Source organism: Oncorhynchus kisutch, linkage group LG22 (assembly GCF_002021735.2).
Source record: "Oncorhynchus kisutch isolate 150728-3 linkage group LG22, Okis_V2, whole genome shotgun sequence".
NCBI lineage: Eukaryota > Metazoa > Chordata > Actinopteri > Salmoniformes > Salmonidae > Oncorhynchus > Oncorhynchus kisutch.
The window spans coordinates 1,097,254-1,119,730 of NC_034195.2; the positions used below are offsets into that span (position 1 = coordinate 1,097,254).

A 22,477-nucleotide genomic window follows, 5' to 3' on the forward strand; every position below is an offset into this window, starting at 1 on the left:
GACATTCATAAAATGTGTTATAACATGTTAGTCTATGTACATTCTTCATTACTAATATCAAATGAGTGTTGTAGTTTAGTGTTAGTACTGATAAAACATCAACAATTGATTAAAGCTTAAATATGTTTCTATCAGTTTTAATGCACAACATGCTCACACAATAAAAATATGACATACCAGTTATAGGAGTCGTAATTACCTCAAGTTCACTAGGTCAGTAGATTGACAGAGAGAGAGAGAGAGAGAGATGGGAGAGGGGAGGCAAGGAGAACAGGTGTTCCACTGACATATTGTGGTTAATATATATAAATAGTTTATTGTTATACTATTTAAAAAGTTATGCAATGATTAATTCATGAAATTAATATTCATAACATGAGAGCAAAAGAGTACATGCACAGAGAATATGCCTTTTGGTGTGTGTGATATGTTCCAATAAATCAAGTCCTAGGTTTAAAGTCCTTTAGTTATTCCGTTTGTTTTTTACACCTAGCTTTTCATGCCCATTATCTTCTATTGAATAACATTGAATAGTATACTAATCCTACCCAAATCAAGTAGACTACTGCATAAGTCATTTTTGTTTTTTAATCTCACACATTATGAAGACGTGCAAGCAAAATAAAACTGCTTATTCCAGTTGTAAGTTATTGAAATATTTATTTCATATACAATAAGTGCCTTTCAAAATGTGTTCAAGTTGCTGTGAGGTGATTACCTGGGTCTGGGGTATACAGACAAAAAGGAAGCAGTGAAATCGATACCAAGGTCATACAAATCCACCTGGGACTTAACCACAATACCACCTTATATATCCAACACAAAAGACGCCCATGGCTACCAACTGATTTATTAAGACACAGAGAAAAGCAGGGGGAAATGGTCTTGCCATAGCGTTTATGCGGCCTCAAACATCTTCTTCCTGCCGTCCATGCCGGCCTTGTCGTCAATGTTCTTACGCCAGTCACCAACTGTGTCTTTGTCCTTTAATGGAGAGTGGGTGTTACAGCAGAGATATCAGGCCAAGAGAGACTATAAGCTATTTGTTTAGGTCAAGGAAATTATATATTTTGAGCTTTAAGGGGTTTATAAAAGGAAAATAAATACATAGGATGATATTAGTCAATATGAAGTGATATTTGTGCCAAAATAATTGGATATGAGTAAAATGATTGACTACAAATGTAATGTACTGTATATTGGCACTGATACATAGCCTCAGGAAGTAGGGGTGCTGGAGTTTCTGCAGCACCCTCTGATAAATGAAATACAGTTAACCAAAATTATAGAACTACTCCTGTCTGTACAGAAATATAATCAAATCATTCAATTACTACACCAGAGAGCATAATTTATCCAGAGAGACTCAATAGCTTCTTTAGCTGTGGATTGTGTGTAATCACAAGCGCATACGGTCAGGAATCCTGCTACAATTTGGACAGCACAAATATCCAGCAGCTGATTTTTGAGTGAACAGCAGATAAAATATCCTCTCGCAATATTTTGAAATACAATCACGGGAAAAACAGTTTGGGAATCAAACGGCTACTGCTGAAAAGAGAAGTCAGGCTGCACAATATTACCTATAATTAAGCTACTAAATATGTTATCAACTTTGCAATATTGAATGAACAGCATTGTTTTACAAAGTATCTATGAGAGATCGGCTATTGGCACGACCACATCTGCCATCGCTGGTGAGGCGTGCATTCAGTCTCTTCATCACTGGTAGTCAAAGCTTTTGAGGACTATAAATTCCTCCTCATATTGTACAGTCTGTGTGTCTCCACTCTTTTCGCTGGCCAAGGCTATTGGTTGCATTCAAGGCTAGGTCGTTTCAATTGATCTTAGTTTGTCAGTGTCAGAACCATGTCCATGTGATCATATGTGTGGTATTAAAAAAATACTCTGGTACCGTCTCCACGTGTAAAATTATGTAGAATTTCATGAAATAATTTTTTTTAAATGCCATATTTTCCATGGACCTTACTAAAAGTCTGGATTCCTTAGTCCCCATGTGTGAAAATTCTAGAAACACCTCTGCTCTACTCTATGCCATTATACACAAATAAGATGATAGACGTACCCCCCCAACTCAAAACATCTTCCGGCGGCTATGCACTGATATCAATCCATAGTACATGTATATTTTTGAACATTATTATGCCTCCATGTTACTCACATCCTCTTTGACTTCCTTCTTCACTTGTTTCAGATTGGATCTCAGATCCATGGTCACCTTGTGCTTGGAGCCCAACAAAGCCTGGAGCATAGCATCAGCAGACATACGCACTTTCTTCAGAGCTGGCTTCTTAATGCCCTGGATCTCAACCACTTTAATCCTCAAATCATCAATCTGTAAAGAGAGAAGATCAGGAAAAATGCAAGATATGCTCTTTTATCTTCAGGTCTTTAATCTAAACAAGAGAGAAAATCAACAAATGGAATCGATCTCAACTGGATGACAATACCTCTTTGTCACACTTGCCCACTTTGCCTGCAAGGTCGTATCTCTCCTCATCCACTTTATCAAGCTGGTGATGGATTGTCTTGCACATTTCCTGCAGTTGGTTATCAACAAAAGGAACCTTCAACAACTGTACTGTAGGGTTACAGTGAATTTCCTGACCGTGTAGATTGAAAATCCAGTTTAAAGGCCCAGTGCAGTCAAAACATGATTTACTTCATCTACACTGATTGAAGTGGATTTAATAAGTGACATCAATAAGGAATCCTAGCATTCACCTGGTCAGTCTGTCATGGAAAGAGCAAGTGTTCCTAATGTTTTGTACACTCAGTGTATATTTCCACACTATGAGGTTGGAATAAAACTGTGAAAATTATGATAATTCCCTTTAAAACTCCTTTGGGATCGGCGTCCTCTCCTCCGGACGGTTGAGCTAATGTAGGCTAATGCGATTAGCATGAGGTTGTAAGTAACAAGAACATTTCCCAGGACATAGACATGTCTGATATTGGCAGGAAGCTTAAATTCTTGTTAATCTAACTGCACTGTCCAATTTACAGTAGCTATTACAGTGAAGGAACACCATGCTATTGTTTGAGGAGAGTGCAACATTTTGAAAATGAAAAGTTATTAATAAACAAATTAGGCACATTTGGGCAGTCTTGATACAACATTTTTAACAGAAATGCAATGATTCATTGAATTAGTCTAAAACCTTGCATATACACTGATGTCATCTAGTGCCCAAAATCTAAATTGCACCTGGGCTGGAATAGTACATTATGGCCTTTCTATTGCATTTCAAAGATGATTGTGTAAAGAAATACAAAAGAACAGTGTTTTTTTCTTTGTATTATCTTTTACCAGATCTAATGTGTTATATTCTACTACATTCCTTTCACATTTCCATAAACTTCAAAGGTTTTCCTTTCAAATGGTACCAATAATATGTATATCCTTGCTTCAGGGCCTGAGCTACACACAGTTAGATGTGTGTAGCTCATGTCATTTTAGGCGAAAATTTGAAAAAAAGAGGCTAATCCTTAATTAAGTGTAAGACCGTATGACATTTCATCCTGTTTTGGTGGGATGGAGTTTTGGCCTGATATACTACATTAATTAACAGACCGATAAGAGAGTTCCAAATCTCTCTGCCAATGAAAGCTAGTTTTCAGTTTTCCCCTCCCCACTCAGACCACTCCAAGACAGTTCTCGCAAACTTCTTGCTTGAGAAATTGCTCTTTGCTAAGAAGCTATTTTTGTTTCCTTTTGACCATTGTATTTGAAAACAATCACAGTAAGGTACTTAATTATTACCCATAAATTATGCCTGCATTGGACCGTTATGAATGGCTGTTTAAGCACTGCTCTGTGAAGCTATGTTAAACACGGGTGATTTCAACTATTGGTGATACTGTACCTGCAGTTCCACCAATGACCCAGGCAGGTCCAATGCGGGGCAGCTCTCATCCATGTACCTTTTTTTCTCTTCCACTGCCTCTATGGCCTCTGCCTCCAGCAAGTCCTTAGCAATCTGGAGCATCACGCTCTGGAGGAGAGGGAAGCATGAATAGTGACACAACTGGATTATGGTAAACAGGGAATACACAACACACAGAGACTTTTATAATTATAATAAAATAACATATTTCTCACGATTAGGTTTCATTCCAAAAATAACAATTCAATGTTACTAGTAACCATTTACCTTCAGATGATGCTTGCGACTCGATGACATTTTTTTCCTAAAATAGTTCATGAAAAGATGTGTGAATTTTCCAGAAAGGTACACATTTCTGACACACATCATGTTTTGACATGGGGCACTGGGGAGGTCAAGATAAGTTTCTAACCATTAATTTATTTCCATGGGGCATCCTGAAGATCCTGAAGATGATATCATAATAGAGTGAATACTATATTTCCACATTGAGCATCTCTCCTCTAATTGGAGGATATTACACAGATGAACACCAATATAAAGATGATAATATAATTCAAACAGGGCATAAAATATACAGTTGAAGTCGAAAATGTACATACACTTAGGTTTGAGTCATTAAAACTAGTTTGTCAACCACACCATACATTTCTTGTTAACAAACTATAGTTTTGGCAAGTCAGTTAGGACATCTACTTTGTGCATGACACAAGTAATTTTTCCAACAATTGTTTACAAAAATATTATTTCACTTATAACTCACTGTATCACAATTTCAGTGGGTCAGAAGTTCACGTACACTAAGTTGAATGTGCCTTTAAACAGCTTGGATAGGCTTCTGATAGGTTAAATTCCTAGGCCGTCATTGAAAATAAGAATTTGTTTTTAACTGACTTGCCTAGTAAAATAAAGGTAAAATAAAAATTTGAGTCAATTGGAGGTGTACCTGTGGATGTCTTTCAAGGCCTACCTTCAAACTCAGTGCCTCTTTGCTTGACGTCATGGGAAAATCTAAAGAAATCTAAAGAAATCAGCCAAGATCTAAGAAAAACAATTGTAGACCTCCACAAGTCTGGTTCATCCTTGGGAGCAATTTACAAACACCTGAAGGTACCACATTCATCGGTACAAACAACAGTACACAAGTATAAACACCAAGGGACCAAGCAGCCTTCATACTGCTCAGGAAGGAGAAACTTCTGTCTCCTTGTGCAAAGCAATCGCATATTAACAGCAAAGGACCTTGTAAAGATGCTGGAGGAAACAGGTTCAAAAGTATCTATATCCACAGTAAAATGAGTCCTATATCGACATAACCTGAAAGGCCACTCAGCAAGGAAGTTCCAATGCTCCAAAAATGACCTAAAAAAGCCAGACTACGGTGTACAACTGCACATGGGGATAAAGACTGTACTTTTTGGAGAAATGTCCTCTGGTCTGATGAAACAAAAATAGAATTGTTTGGCCAAAATGACCATCATTATGTTTGGAGGAAAAAGGGGGAGGCTTGTAAGCCGAAGAACACCATCCCAACCGTGAAGCCAGGAGGTGGTCATATCATTTTGTGGGGGTGCTTTGCTGCAGGAGGGACTCACAAAGCCCTGACCTCAGTCCTTTAGAAAATGTGTGGGCAGAACTGAAAAAGCGTGTGCGAGCAAGGAGGCCTAGAAACCTGACTCAGTTACACCAGCTCTGTCAGGAGGAATGGGTCAAATTTCACCCAACTTATTGTGGGAAGCTTGTGGAAGGCTCCCCAAACCGTTTGACCCAAGTTAAACAATTTAAAGGCAATGCTACCAAATACTAATTGAGTGTATTATACTTCTGACACACTGGGAATGTGATGAAATAAATAAAAACTGAAATAATAATAATAATAATAATAAATCATTCTCTAAAATTCTTCTGACATTTCACATTCTTAAAATAAAGCGGTTATTACAGGCTCAAAATGGTCAGAAACAAATAACTTTCTTCTGAAACGTATCAGTATACTCTTGTTCTGAGAAATGAAGGCTATTGCTATTCCATCCTAACTGACCTAAAACATGACATTTTTAGGTTTTTAGTTGGATTAAATGTCAGGACTTGAGAAAAACTGAGTTTAGATGTATTTGGCTAAGGTGTATGTAAATTTCCGACTACAACTGTATACTGATATCATAAAAACATTGGAACTTACTCAGACATCTTGGACTCTTGTTTCTTTCCAAAGGGGTCTGAAGCAAACAATACAACAATGTAAAAAACTCACAGAATATACATTTCAATTGCAAATAATTTTGCACTGTTGACAACCTTTTCTTTATTCAAATTGCATTTGAATACCAATAGCAATCTTTGACCAAAAATAATTGACTTCAATGAATGACATGTTTATCAAAAGTGTTGGAAAAACTCATCAATAATCAACTGACTGGCTTTCTTGATGTTTTATAGTATTCTCTCTGGTATGCAATCTGGTTTCCCTTCAGGTTATGGATGTGTCACTCCAGCCTTAAAGGTCCTCAATGATGTCACAATTGCTCTTGATTCTAAGAAAAGTTGTGCTGCTATTTTTATAGACTTGGCCAAAACTTTTGATACTGAAGACCATTCCATTCGTGTGGGCCGGCTAAGGATTATTGGTGTCTTTGACCCTTTTTGCTAACTACCTTTCTCAAAGAGTGCAGTGTATAAAGTCTGCAGAAAATCTGCTGTCTCAGCCACTGCCTGTCACCAAGGGAGTACCCCATGACTCAATCCCAGGCCACACGCTCTTCTCAATTTACATCAACAACATAGCTTAGGCAGTAGGAAGCTCTCTCATCCATTTATATGCAGATGATACAGTCTTATATTCAGCTGGTCCCTCCCAGGATTTTGTGTTAAATGCTCTACAACAAAGTTTTCTTAGTGTCCAAACAACTTTCTCACCCTTAACCTTGTTCTGAACAAGAAAGAAGAATGCCCCTCTCCCCACCTGTGTGATTACTACCTCTGAGGGTAAGAGCTTGAGGTAGTCACCTCATACAAGTACTTGGGAGTATGGCTATATGGTACACTGACCTTCTCTCAGCACATATCAAATGTGCAAGTTAAAGTTAAATCTAGACTTGGTTTCCTCTATCGTAAGCAACTCCTCTTTCACCCCATCTGACAAACTAAACCTGATTCAGATGACAATCCTACCCATGCAAGATTACAGAGACATAATTTATAGATCGGCAGGTAAGGGTGCTCTCGAGCATTTCGATGTTCTTTACCATTCGGCCATCAGATTTGCCACCAATGCTCCTTATAGGACACATCACTGCACTCTATACTCCTCTGTAAACTGGTAATCTCTGTATATCCGTCACAAGACCCACTGGTTGATGCTTATTTATAAAACCCTCTTTGGCCTCACTCCCCCCTATCTGAGATATCTACTGCAGCCCTCATCCTCCACATACAACACCCGTTCTGCCAGTCTCATTCTGTTCATGGTCCCCAAAGCACAAACATCCCTGGGTCGCTTGTCTTTTCAGTTTGCGACAGCTAGCAACTGGAACGAGCTGCAACAAACAGTCAAACTGGACAGTTTTATCTCAATCTCTTCACTCAAAGACTCAATCATGGACACTCTTACTGACAGTTGTGGCTGCTTTGCGTGATATATTTTTGTCTCTACCTTCTTGCCCTTTGTGCTGTTGTCTGTGCCCAATAATGTTTGTACCATGTTTTGTGCTGCTACCATGTTGTTGTTATGTTGTGTTGCTACCATGCTGTGTTGTCATGTGTGGCTGCCTTGCTATGTTGTCGTCTTAGGTCTCTGTTTAATGCTGGATCTGATTTGAATCTAGGCCTTAGTATTACAACTTAGCAGTAGATAGCAGCAGATATAATTTTTAACACAAATATATTTTCAGAGTTAATCAAAACAAGTACTATAAATGTAGATACATTTTGATATAGGGGTACTTGCTGGGTCTCAGGATGCTTGACACTTTTTAAGAGATTTGTTCTATTAGTAAGCTACGCCTCTGAAAATAACCTAAAGATTACGTTAAAAAACCAGCTGCTAGGTTGACCCAGCATGAAAGTAAAAAATACCCAACCAATGGTTAAATTAACCCGTGTTTGGGTAATTTCTGTCCAATATTTACCCAGCGCTGGTTTACCAAATAGCCCAAATTGGGTTGGTTTTAACCCAGCATTTTTTTTATAGTGTATGTTCCCCGCTATTTGTCCTTAATTAAGGGCATGGCTTTCCGATAGATCTTATTGACCACCCGTGAGAGTAAACGTCATTCCTGTTCATCATGTTAAGTTCACATACTGCAAATTTTTTCACCAATTCGTCAATAATATTACAGTTATTTATTACATATTATAATAAAGTATACCACATTATTGCATAAGGTATACCATGTTATTGCATAAGGTATACCACATTATTGCATAAGGTATACCATGTTATTGCATAAGGTATACCATGTTATTGCATAAGGTATACCATGTTATTGCATAAGGTATACCATGTTATTGCATAAGGTATACCATGTTATTGCATAAGGTATACCATGTTATTGCATAAGGTATACCATGTTATTGCATAAGGTATACCATGTTATTGCATAAGGTATACCATGTTATTGCATAAGGTATACCACATTATTGCATAAGGTATACCACATTATTGCATAAGGTATACCATGTTATTGCATAAGGTATACCATGTTATTGCATAAGGTATACCATGTTATTGCATAAGGTATACCATGTTATTGCATAAGGTATACCATGTTATTGCATAAGGTATACCATGTTATTGCATCTCAACAATTTACATAGGCTTTTAGGGAACTCATACACTTCTGCAAGCCTCATTGAAGTTACAAAAATGTCAATGTTCAGTTGGTGGGATGTAATTCTTCCAACACAAAAGAATATGTTTCTTTGCAAAGTAGAAATAGTTATCAGCAACCTTATCTTGTCTGAATCAAGCATGTAATTAACAAGGTAAAGGCTTGGAGATTGTACCATTCCGTATTTAAATAATCTGTCTGAGTAGCTGTATGAATAGAGTGCCAGAAATCCATTTGTTTATTGCACTGCCAAAAAAGTTCCTTTCTCGGCATTACATTTCAGGCAATTTGGTGAAGTGTCTGGGAACATACGATTTAACTAAATAGGAGTAAAATACAACTTTAAGATGAATTTGTAGTTAGTTTCTTTAATATTGGGACTAGTAAGTGGGTAGTGGATCTTTTTACAGATCTCAAGCCATACCTCTAATCAAATTCCATGCCGAGGTCATTTTCCCACACCCTTTGAAGAGGGACATAGGAGGATTCACATTGTTTGTGTCACGCCCTGACCATAGAGAGCCTTTTTATTCTCTATTTTGGTTAGTTCGGGGTGTGACTAGGGGGGGGGGGTTCCTATCTAGGTGTTTTATTTCAATGTTGGCCTGGTATGGTTCCTAATCAGAGGCAGCTGTTTATCTTTGTCTCTGATTGGGGACATAGGCAGTCTTTTCCCACCTATTTGTTGTGGGATCTTGTTTTTGTGTTGATGCCTCTGAGCTCTACAATCACGTATCGTTTATTCTTTATTGTTTTGAGTTAGTGCATGTAGCACCTCTGACGTTACGGTTCATTTTTTGTTTCCTTTTGTTTTGTAAGTTTCACACAAATAAAGATGTGGAACTCCGCGCACGCTGTGCCTTGGTCCGTCTCTCCACACAATCTTGCCAGTTTGGATCATGTACAATAGAGCTTAGCAAATATTCCTTTGATAGATATATATGCGGCTATTCATTCTTCAACCTCTGACAAGTGAAATCTCAACCTTTCCTTCTTTTACAAACATAAAGACAAGAGCTCTAATTTGAAGTTACATGAAAAAACCTGTACCAGGGATGTTATATTCAGTACTGATTTCGTAAAAATTATTCGTATTAGACCCACTATCGAACAAGTCTGCAAACCTCCTAACATACAGTGCCTTGCAAAAGTATTCATCCCCCTTGGCTTTTCTCCTATGTTGTTGCATTACAACCTGTAATTCGAATGGATTTTTATTTGGATTTCATGTAATGGGCATATACAAAATGGTCCAAATTGGTGAAATGTAAAAAATAATTTGTTTCAAAATATTTTAAAAAATTCAAACGGAAAAGTGGTGCTTGAATATGTATTCACCCCCTTTGCGGTGAAGCCCCTAAGTAAGATCTGGTGCAACCACTTACCTTCAGAAGTCACATAATTAGTAAAATAAAGGCCACCTGTGTGCATTCTAAATGTCACATGATCTGTCACACAATCACAGTATATATACACTTGTTCTGAAAGGCCCCAGAGTCTACAACACCACTATGCAAGGGGCACCACCAAGCAAGTGGCACCATGAAGACCAAAGAGCTCTCCAAACAGTTCAGGGACACATTTGTGGACAAGTATAGATCAGGGTTGGGTTATAAAAAAATATCCAAAACGTTGAACATCCCACAGAGCCATTAAATCCATTATTATGAAATTTAAAGTATATGGCACCACAACAAACCTGCCAAGAGAGGGCCGCCCACCAAAACTCACAGACCAGGCAAGAAGGGCATTAATCAGAGAGGCAACAAAGACACCAAAGATTACCCTGAAGGAGCTAGAAAGCTCCACAGCGGATATTGGAGTATCTTTTCTTAGGACTACTTTAAGCCGTACACTCCACAGAGCTGGGCTTTATGGAAGAGTGGCCAGACAAAAAGCCATTGCTCAAAGAAAAATATAAACAAACACGTTTTGTGTTCACCAAAAGGCATGTGGGTGACTCCCCTGGTCAGATGAGACTAAAATTTAGCTTTTTGGCCATCAAGGAAAACACTGTGTCTGGCGCAAACCCAACAGCTCTCATCACCCGAGAACACAATCACCACAGTAAAGCATGGTGGTGGCAGCATGCTGTGGGGATGTTTTTCATAGGCAGGGACTGGTCAGGATTGAAGAATTGAATGATGGATGGAACTAAAGCAGGGAAATTCTTGAGGGACGAAGGTTCACCTTCCAGCAGGACAATGACCCTAGGCATACTGCTAAAGCAACACTTGAGTGGTTTAAGGGGAAACATTTAAATGTCTTGGAATGGCCTAGTCAAAGCCCAGAACTCAGTTCAACTGAGAATCTGTGGTATGACTTAAAGATTGCTGTGCACCAGCGGAACCCATTGTGAAGCCACTGTATAAAGCTGGTGGCACCTTACAATTGGGAAGGACGGGCTCGTGGTAATGGCTGGAGTGGAATGAGTGAAATGGTATCAAATACATCAAACATATGATTTCCATGGGTTTGATGCCATTCCAGTCGCTCTGTTAGAGACATTATTATGAGCTGTCCTCCCCTCAGCAGCATCAAATGCCTCATAAGACCCCAAAAGCATCATTTATGAAGGCTGACCTTTTAGAGACACATTGGTCAGCTCAGGGTTAGAAGAAATAGGAGCAGGTGTTTGAAATACCCAAGTGTTATCTACAGTCTGCCCATGCCATTAAGGCGTTGTACATAGTGAAGGTCTTACGGTTATCACAAATATCTTCAGAGGTAAAGGATAGCTAGATTGAGATTCAATCTGAACCCATAGCGAGTCCAGTCTGCCCAAAGTCCAGGACAGCAAATTGCAAGTTTGGGCTGACCAATAGTAAAGTTTGAATTGGGCAGACCCAGAACCCCCATAGACTCAGGTTTGACCAGAGTAGAGTACTTAATTCTGCGTTTTTTTGTTGCACCATATAAACATCCTGGTTATGTTTATCCATCCAATCATTGTCACTGGGAGAGTGGGGAAACTGATCAGGTCTTCTTTCATTTTGCTAACGAGGGGAGTGTTATATTCTTTAAACAGATGATTTATGTCTGTGGTAACACTTATTCCCAGATATTTCAATCCATTTGGTTCCCAAGAGAAAGATCAGACTAAACTCACATCATCTGATAGCTGGCTATTTAAAAAAAAACATGCATTAGATTTGCTTTGTAGCCAGAGAATTTATCTAATTGGGCAAGAATATCAAAGATATGTGGAATAGAGTTCATTGGGTTAACAACATGCAATATCATATTATTTGCGTATAAAGATACTGTAGCTTAAGTTCCTGATGAGCAATAGTGGGAACTCTGATACTCTCATTGGAACGTATGGACTCTGCCAATGGTTCTACAGCCATCGAAGGAGGAGGGGAGACAGAGGACAGCCTTGCCCCCACTCAGTGGGAGTTGTTGTGACCTTAAACCGTTAGTGGAGACCATAGCTCTGGGACTGGTATACATCGATTTGACCCATTTCAAGAAATTAGCTAATGTATAACATTTTTGCATAATAGAAAAGAGGAAATTCCTTAAACTGCCTTAATTTTGCTGGACACCAGGAAGAGTAGCTGCTGCTTTGGCATTCAACTCTGTCAAACACCTTCTCGGCATCTAATGACAACAGTATAGGAGTCTTATACTCATTTAAGTGGTCGATAACATCAAACAGTCCTGACTGTATCCAATAAATACCCTTTTTTTTTTAAATCCCGTTTGGTCGGGTTTAATAAGCGAGTGTAATAAGGACTCTAGTCGTCTGGCTATCAATTTAGTAATCACTTTATAATTCAAATTCAACAAACTTCAAATGAAGAGCATTCTAATGGGTCTTTCCACTTTTAAGCAAGACAGTGATGCAAGCTCTATGGATAGAATCAGGCAAAATTCCCTTATTACAAAAGTTGTCTATCATAGCCATAAATATAGGACATAGTTCTGGCTATACCTGGTCATACCTGTTGTATTCCACACATGCGACTAATAACATTTGAATAGAAGTACAAAGAAAAAAAATCGGGGAAAATAATTAACTATACAATCTGAATACAAAGCATTATGTTTGGGCCAAATCCAAAACATCACTGAGTACCACTCTTCTTCTACAGATAAGAATAAGAGATAAAAGTAATGTAAATAAAGAGGAGTAGTAACAAATAACAATATATACAGGGGGGTGCCGGTACAGAGTCAATGTGAGGGGGCACCGGTTAGTTGAGGTAGTATGTACATGTAGGTAGAGTTAATTATATATACAGGGGGGTGCCGGTATAGAGTCAATGTGAGGGGGCACCGGTTAGTTGAGGTAGTATGTACATGTAGGTAGAGTTAATTATATATACAGGGGGGTGCCGGTACAGAGTCAATGTGAGGGGGCACCGGTTAGTTGAGGTAGTATGTACATGTAGGTAGAGTTAATTATATATACAGGGGGGTGCCGGTATAGAGTCAATGTGAGGGGGCACCGGTTAGTTGAGGTAGTATGTACATGTAGGTAGAGTTAATTATATATACAGGGGGGTGCCGGTACAGAGTCAATGTGAGGGGGCACCGGTTAGTTGAGGTAGTATGTACATGTAGGTAGAGTTAATTATATATACAGGGGGGTGCCGGTACAGAGTCAATGTGAGGGGGCACCGGTTAGTTGAGGTAGTATGTACATGTAGGTAGAGTTAATTATATATACAGGGGGGTGCCGGTATAGAGTCAATGTGAGGGGGCACCGGTTAGTTGAGGTAGTATGTACATGTAGGTAGAGTTAATTATATATACAGGGGGGTGCCGGTACAGAGTCAATGTGAGGGGGCACCGGTTAGTTGAGGTAGTATGTACATGTAGGTAGAGTTAATTATATATACAGGGGGGTGCCGGTACAGAGTCAATGTGAGGGGGCACCGGTTAGTTGAGGTAGTATGTACATGTAGGTAGAGTTAATTATATATACAGGGGGGTGCCGGTACAGAGTCAATGTGAGGGGGCACCGGTTAGTTGAGGTAGTATGTACATGTAGGTAGAGTTAATTATATATACAGGGGGGTGCCGGTACAGAGTCAATGTGAGGGGGCACCGGTTAGTTGAGGTAGTATGTACATGTAGGTAGAGTTAATTATATATACAGGGGGGTGCCGGTACAGAGTCAATGTGAGGGGGCACCGGTTAGTTGAGGTAGTATGTACATGTAGGTAGAGTTAATTATATATACAGGGGGGTGCCGGTACAGAGTCAATGTGAGGGGGCACCGGTTAGTTGAGGTAGTATGTACATGTAGGTAGAGTTAATTATATATACAGGGGGGTGCCGGTATAGAGTCAATGTGAGGGGGCACCGGTTAGTTGAGGTAGTATGTACATGTAGGTAGAGTTAATTATATATACAGGGGGGTGCCGGTACAGAGTCAATGTGAGGGGGCACCGGTTAGTTGAGGTAGTATGTACATGTAGGTAGAGTTAATTATATATACAGGGGGGTGCCGGTATAGAGTCAATGTGAGGGGGCACCGGTTAGTTGAGGTAGTATGTACATGTAGGTAGAGTTAATTATATATACAGGGGGGTGCCGGTACAGAGTCAATGTGAGGGGGCACCGGTTAGTTGAGGTAGTATGTACATGTAGGTAGAGTTAATTATATATACAGGGGGGTGCCGGTACAGAGTCAATGTGAGGGGGCACCGGTTAGTTGAGGTAGTATGTACATGTAGGTAGAGTTAATTATATATACAGGGGGGTGCCGGTATAGAGTCAATGTGAGGGGGCACCGGTTAGTTGAGGTAGTATGTACATGTAGGTAGAGTTAATTATATATACAGGGGGGTGCCGGTACAGAGTCAATGTGAGGGGGCACCGGTTAGTTGAGGTAGTATGTACATGTAGGTAGAGTTAATTATATATACAGGGGGGTGCCGGTACAGAGTCAATGTGAGGGGGCACCGGTTAGTTGAGGTAGTATGTACATGTAGGTAGAGTTAATTATATATACAGGGGGGTGCCGGTACAGAGTCAATGTGAGGGGGCACCGGTTAGTTGAGGTAGTATGTACATGTAGGTAGAGTTAATTATATATACAGGGGGGTGCCGGTACAGAGTCAATGTGAGGGGGCACCGGTTAGTTGAGGTAGTATGTACATGTAGGTAGAGTTAATTATATATACAGGGGGGTGCCGGTACAGAGTCAATGTGAGGGGGCACCGGTTAGTTGAGGTAGTATGTACATGTAGGTAGAGTTAATTATATATACAGGGGGGTGCCGGTACAGAGTCAATGTGAGGGGGCACCGGTTAGTTGAGGTAGTATGTACATGTAGGTAGAGTTAATTATATATACAGGGGGGTGCCGGTACAGAGTCAATGTGAGGGGGCACCGGTTAGTTGAGGTAGTATGTACATGTAGGTAGAGTTAATTATATATACAGGGGGGTGCCGGTACAGAGTCAATGTGAGGGGGCACCGGTTAGTTGAGGTAGTATGTACATGTAGGTAGAGTTAATTATATATACAGGGGGGTGCCGGTACAGAGTCAATGTGAGGGGGCACCGGTTAGTTGAGGTAGTATGTACATGTAGGTAGAGTTAATTATATATACAGGGGGGTGCCGGTACAGAGTCAATGTGAGGGGGCACCGGTTAGTTGAGGTAGTATGTACATGTAGGTAGAGTTAATTATATATACAGGGGGGTGCCGGTACAGAGTCAATGTGAGGGGGCACCGGTTAGTTGAGGTAGTATGTACATGTAGGTAGAGTTAATTATATATACAGGGGGGTGCCGGTACAGAGTCAATGTGAGGGGGCACCGGTTAGTTGAGGTAGTATGTACATGTAGGTAGAGTTAATTATATATACAGGGGGGTGCCGGTACAGAGTCAATGTGAGGGGGCACCGGTTAGTTGAGGTAGTATGTACATGTAGGTAGAGTTAATTATATATACAGGGGGGTGCCGGTACAGAGTCAATGTGAGGGGGCACCGGTTAGTTGAGGTAGTATGTACATGTAGGTAGAGTTAATTATATATACAGGGGGGTACCGGTACAGAGTCAATGTGAGGGGGCACCGGTTAGTTGAGGTAGTATGTACATGTAGGTAGAGTTAATTATATATACAGGGGGGTGCCGGTACAGAGTCAATGTGAGGGGGCACCGGTTAGTTGAGGTAGTATGTACATGTAGGTAGAGTTAATTATATATACAGGGGGGTGCCGGTACAGAGTCAATGTGAGGGGGCACCGGTTAGTTGAGGTAGTATGTACATGTAGGTAGAGTTAATTATATATACAGGGGGGTGCCGTACAGGGTCAATGTGAGGGGGCACCGGTTAGTTGAGGTAGTATGTACATGTAGGTAGAGTTAATTATATATACAGGGGGGTGCCGGTACAGAGTCAATGTGAGGGGGCACCGGTTAGTTGAGGTAGTATGTACATGTAGGTAGAGTTAATTATATATACAGGGGGGTGCCGGTATAGAGTCAATGTGAGGGGGCACCGGTTAGTTGAGGTAGTATGTACATGTAGGTAGAGTTAATTATATATACAGGGGGGTGCCGGTACAGAGTCAATGTGAGGGGGCACCGGTTAGTTGAGGTAGTATGTACATGTAGGTAGAGTTAATTATATATACAGGGGGGTGCCGGTACAGAGTCAATGTGAGGGGGCACCGGTTAGTTGAGGTAGTATGTACATGTAGGTAGAGTTAATTATATATACAGGGGGGTGCCGGTACAGAGTCAATGTGAGGGGGCACCGGTTAGTTGAGGTAGTATGTACATGTAGGTAGAGTTAATTATATATACAGGGGGGTGCCGGTACAGAGTCAATGTGAGGGGGCACCGGTTAGTTGAGGTAGTATGTACATGTAGGTAGAGTTAATTATATATACAGGGGGGTAAAGACTTAAAGGTTGAGACCGAGGGCCTATATACAGGGGGGTGCCGGTACAGAGTCAATGTGAGGGGGCACCGGTTAGTTGAGGTAGTATGTACATGTAGGTAGAGTTAATTATATATACAGGGGGGTGCCGGTACAGAGTCAATGTGAGGGGGCACCGGTTAGTTGAGGTAGTATGTACATGTAGGTAGAGTTAATTATATATACAGGGGGGTGCCGTACAGAGTCAATGTGAGGGGGCACCGGTTAGTTGAGGTAGTATGTACATGTAGGTAGAGTTAATTATATATACAGGGGGGTGCCGGTACAGAGTCAATGTGAGGGGGCACCGGTTAGTTGAGGTAGTATGTACATGTAGGTAGAGTTAATTATATATACAGGGGGGTGCCGGTACAGAGTCAATGTGAGGGGGCACCGGTTAGTTGAGGTAGTATGTACATGTAGGTAGAGTTAATTATATATACAGGGGGGTGCCGGTACAGAGTCAATGTGAGGGGGCACCGGTTAGTTGAGGTAGTATGTACATGTAGGTAGAGTTAATTATATATACAGGGGGGTGCCGGTACAGAGTCAATGTGAGGGGGCACCGGTTAGTTGAGGTAGTATGTACATGTAGGTAGAGTTAATTATATATACAGGGGGGTGCCGGTACAGAGTCAATGTGAGGGGGCACCGGTTAGTTGAGGTAGTATGTACATGTAGGTAGAGTTAATTATATATACAGGGGGGTGCCGGTACAGAGTCAATGTGAGGGGGCACCGGTTAGTTGAGGTAGTATGTACATGTAGGTAGAGTTAATTATATATACAGGGGGGTGCCGTACAGGGTCAATGTGAGGGGGCACCGGTTAGTTGAGGTAGTATGTACATGTAGGTAGAGTTAATTAAAGTGACTATGCATAGATGACAACAAAGAGTGTCAGTGGCGTGGAGAGGGGAGGGTAATGTGAATAGTCTGGGTAGCTATTTGACTAGATGTTTAGTACTTTAGTACCTTATTGCAAACAGGATGTTTTGGAATATTCTGAAGAGGCTTCTTTCTTTTCACTCTGACAATTAGGTTCGTATTGTGGAATAACTTCAATGTTGTTGATCCATCCTCAGTTTTCTCTTATCACAGCCATTAAACTCCTTAACTGTTTTAAAGTCACTATTGGCCTCACGGTGAAATCCCTGAGAGCTTTCCTTCCCTCTGGAAACTGAGTTAGGAAGGACGGCTGTATCTTTGTAGTGACTGGGTGTATTGATACACCATCCAAAGTGTAATTAAAAACTTAACCATGCTCAAGAGGATATTCAATGTCTGTTTGTTTTTTTACCCATCTACCAATAGGTGCTCTTCTTTGCAAGGCTTTGGAACATTTCCCAGGTCTTTGTGGTTAAATCTGTGTTGGAAATTCACTGAGTGACTGACTTGTTAATTGTTTACTCCATGTGTAACTCTGTGTTGTCTGCTCACACTGCTATGCTTTATCTTGGCCAGGTCGCAGTTGCAAATGAGAACATGTTCTCAACTAGCCTACCTGGTTAAATAAAGGTGTTCTCAACTAGCCTACCTGGTTAAATAAAGGTGTTCTCAACTAGCCTACCTGGTTAAATAAAGGTGTTCTCAACTAGCCTACCTGGTTAAATAAAGGTGTTCTCAACTAGCCTACCTGGTTAAATAAAGGTGTTCTCAACTAGCCTACCTGGTTAAATAAAGGTGTTCTCAACTAGCCTACCTGGTTAAATAAAGGTGTTCTCAACTAGCCTACCTGGTTAAATAAAGGTGTTCTCAACTAGCCTACCTGGTTAAATAAAGGTGTTCTCAACTAGCCTACCTGGTTAAATAAAGGTGTTCTCAACTAGCCTACCTGGTTAAATAAAGGTGTTCTCAACTAGCCTACCTGGTTAAATAAAGGTGTTCTCAACTAGCCTACCTGGTTAAATAAAGGTGTTCTCAACTAGCCTACCTGGTTAAATAAAGGTGAAATAAAAAAAATAAAAAAAAGCACCTTACAGATAATTGTTTGTGTGGGGTACAGAGACGAGGTAGTCAATCAAAAATAATGTTAAACTCTAAGGTTTCACACAGAGTGAGTCCATGCAACTTATTATGTGACTTGATAAGCGCATTTTTACTTCTGAACATACTGTATATAGGCTTGCCACAACAATGTGGTTGAATCCTTAATGACTCAAGACATTTCAGATTTTTATTTTCAATTAATAAAAATATGAAAATGAAAAACATAATTCCACTTTCACATTATGGGTGTGGTAAGCCAGTGACACAAAGTCTACATTTAATCCATTTTAAATGCAGGCTGTAACACAACAAAACGTGGAAAAGTCAAGGGGTATGAATACTTTCTGAAGGCACTGTAGCTTTCTAAACAAATTGCTTGTGTCTGGTTTCCGAATGTCACATCAACAGTTCATATATCAAATAGCTGGCAATGTCCCCAAGAATTAGCTACACTTCATCAGACAGCGATGTTCTCCAGAATTGGAATCTGATTCCGCTCACGTCAGTCACAAAATTGGAAAGAATATGATACATGTAACACTATATTCCAGAGTATATGGAACTCAAACAAACCTATTAAATGAGATCACCGTGTTTTACCCAGCAGTTTTTTCCCCTGTTTGATTTCATTTTTCTACATGTATTCCAGGTGTAAATAATATACACTCCCCTACGTATTTGTTTGGCGAGTGAAGATGACACCTTTCATTAGGCTCTATACTCAGGCATTTTGGTTTTTGATAATATGTTTTTGAGGTGAAAGTACAGAATATCAACTTTTATTTTCATAGAAATGAATATGTCTAGTCCCCCCATTTGAAGGTGTCATAAGTATTTGGAGAAATTCACTTATAGTGTCATATTCCTAGCACACAATGTCTACATCAAGCCTGTGACTCTACAAACTTTTTGGATGCATTTGAAGCTTGTTTGGTAGAGTTTTGGATTTTGTTGTGCCCAAAATAAATGCATTTTGGAGTAACTTTTATTGTCACTCTTAGCAATATAAGTTGTTTCTGAACACTTCCACATTAGTGTGGATGCTACCATGATTACAGATAATCATACATGAATAATGAATAATGATGATTGAGAAAGTTAAAAACATGCTACATTTCTTGGTTATTGATAACGGTTACAGGTTAGTATTTTGGGTGGGTATAATCTTTGTTCCTTTTAACTTTCTCACTCATCATTATTAACTATTTATTCATGATTATCCATATTCATGGTAGCATCAACATTAATATAGAAGTGTTCAGAAACATCTTCTATTCTAATTTACAATAATGCTATTGGGCAAAACATAATCTGAAACACAACCAAAACAAACTGCAAATATATCCAAAAAGGTTGTAGAGAAACAAGCTTCATTGCATGCTCGGAATATGGGACCAAATACTAAACTTTTAACTACTTTAATACACTGTAAGTGAATTTGTTAAAAAACCTACGTATTCAGTTGGGAGGGACTAGATACATCAAGTGCTTTTATTTCTAAATGATAAAATATATATTTATGAAAATACCCTCAAAGGAAACATTGTACCTCAAATCCAAAATGCTGGAAAGTGGAGACACGTTTTCAAAAACGTACTTACACATTTGAATTATTTATGTAGTGGATAATGCTGCATCTGTTAGGAAGAGCAATTTGCTTGTTAGGGTCAATACTTCTTAATGCCCTCCACACATGGTAAATGTGGAATACTAATAGGACATGCTCAATATAAAATACATAGCTATTGCAGTCATGCCACCTTTCAATTAAAAAACAAAAACATCATAGCATCATTTTGCACATAGAGAGACACATGGTCTGATCTCACGTGTGCAGCTGATTGAAGAGTTTCCAAATAGAAAAAGTAGTGCTAATCCAGAACGGGAGAGCTGGTAGAGTTGCTGAAATCCTGTCATGCTTAACCAAGCCGAGAACAGAGAGCAGACAGAGTCAGGATAGACAGGTGAGAGGTTCTCACCTATTAGAGAGAGCTGGCGATCAAGCAGGACGCACGCTTGGGACTGGGACAGGCAACTGAAATGCTCTGGGGGTTTTAATGGGTTTCAATGATGGGTCAGCAAAACTCTGCATTTCTCTTTATGAAATTGGAACGGAGTCGCACTCCAGACCAATGGTTCAGCAAGCTGCTGAAACTCTAGCCACAACCTAACCTCCATGCATATAAATAACCAACCCTTCAACCTAACCTCCATGCATATAAATAACCAACCCTTCAACCTAACCTCCATGCATATAAATAACCAACCCTTCAACCTAACCTCCATGCATATAAATAACCAACCCTTCAATCTAACCTCCATGCATATAAATAACCAACCCTTCAACCTAACCTCCATGCATATAAATAACCAACCCTTCAATCTAACCTCCATGCATATAAATAACCAACCCTTCAACCTAACCTCCATGCATATAAATAACCAACCCTTCAACCTAACCTCCATGCATATAAATAACCAACCCTTCAACCTAACCTCCATGCATATAAATAACCAACCCTTCAATCTAACCTCCATGCATATAAATAACCAACCCTTCAACCTAACCTCCATGCATATAAATAACCAACCCTTTAACCTAACCTCCATGCATATAAATAACCAACCCTTCAACCTAACCTCCATGCATATAAATAACCAACCCTTCAACCTAACCTCCATGCATATAAATAACCAACCCTTCAACCTAACCTCCATGCATATAAATAACCAACCCTTCAATCTAACCTCCATGCATATAAATAACCAACCCTTCAAGATTGTTATTCTAGTTGTATTGCTTATTTATTTAAGCTTTGATGAGTTACAAAATTACAGTGCAGATCGGATAGTTCATCTTGATGAAGAGATCAGCATTGGCCTAATATTAAACAACTCTTTCTGAGAATATAATATGCATGTGAACTGACATAACTGACAGAGTGGCGGGCACCCTAACGGTTAAGAGCATTGGGCCAGTAACTACAAAGTTGTTGGGTCGAATCCTCGAGCTGACTAGGCGAGATAAAAATGACAGATTTTCCCTTGAGCAGTTAACGCTAATTGCTCCTGTAAATCGATCTGGATAACAGCGTCTGCTAAATGTAAAACATATTTATGTGATTTTAAAAAATTGATTTAACCTTTGTTTAACTAGGCAAGTCAGTTAAGAACACATTCTTATTTACAATGATGGCCTAGGAACAGTGTGTTAACTGCCTTGTTCAGGGGCAGAACAACAGATTTATACCACGTCAGCTCAGGGATTTGATCTAGCAACCTTTTGGTTACTGGCTCAAAGTTCTAACCACTAGGCTACCTGCCGCCCCAAATGATGATGGTGAGATGGTGGGAGACGTGATGGTTGGAGAATAAATAAATATCCTCAATATATAGACACTTACCACTGAAGACTCCATCTGATGTTTAAGTGACTGTTTCTGTTGAGAAATTACAGTAAATGGCAACGTAGACGGGAAAGATCATTTGAAACAATTGAACTCTGATTTTGAAAACATAAAATTGCTTAGTCAATGTGTTACTTTTAAAACAATTCAACAATGGACTACTAATATAATACTTGATAACTTTGTGATGCAACAAAGAAGAAAAAAGGAAGAAAGAAACTCACCTTATTTTCAGTTGCCCTAGTGGTAAAAAACAACAACATAATTAGGCATTAGAATATGAAGAATAGCAGGATCTCTATGGGAAAAACTACAAAGACCTCAAAAAGTAGAAACGGGTACAGAATGCAACAGAAAAAAGCTGTGCCCAACTTTTCAAGCTCTTAAAAATACATGCAAAATGCCTAAAACAAACCTCATGATTTGACTTAACATGTCTTCGGAAGTGATCTTAATCCAACA

The 22,477-nt window shown here is 39.7% G+C and overlaps 1 protein-coding gene across 4 annotated transcripts; it reads right to left on the minus strand.

Moving 5' to 3' along the window:
- Positions 1–640: 640 nt before the first annotated feature.
- Positions 641–22,048, minus strand: LOC109867528 (troponin I, fast skeletal muscle). 4 transcript variants are annotated; one of them, XM_031801123.1, is made up of 7 exons: positions 22,013–22,048; positions 6,091–6,127; positions 4,176–4,212; positions 3,888–4,016; positions 2,472–2,561; positions 2,183–2,356; positions 641–984 (listed from the first exon to the last, which is right to left on the minus strand). In XM_031801123.1, exons 2-7 carry the CDS (start codon positions 6,096–6,098, stop codon positions 898–900), a joined length of 525 nt encoding a protein of 174 aa, XP_031656983.1. In that variant the 5' UTR covers positions 6,099–6,127; positions 22,013–22,048; the 3' UTR covers positions 641–897. The 4 variants fall into 4 exon arrangements, with proteins under 4 accessions (XP_031656983.1, XP_020312316.1, XP_020312315.1 ...); XM_020456727.2 differs by lacking the exon at positions 22,013–22,048 and adding an exon at positions 20,588–20,666; XM_020456726.2 differs by lacking the exon at positions 22,013–22,048 and adding an exon at positions 20,438–20,574.
- Between the last annotated feature and the right edge of the window lie 429 nt (positions 22,049–22,477).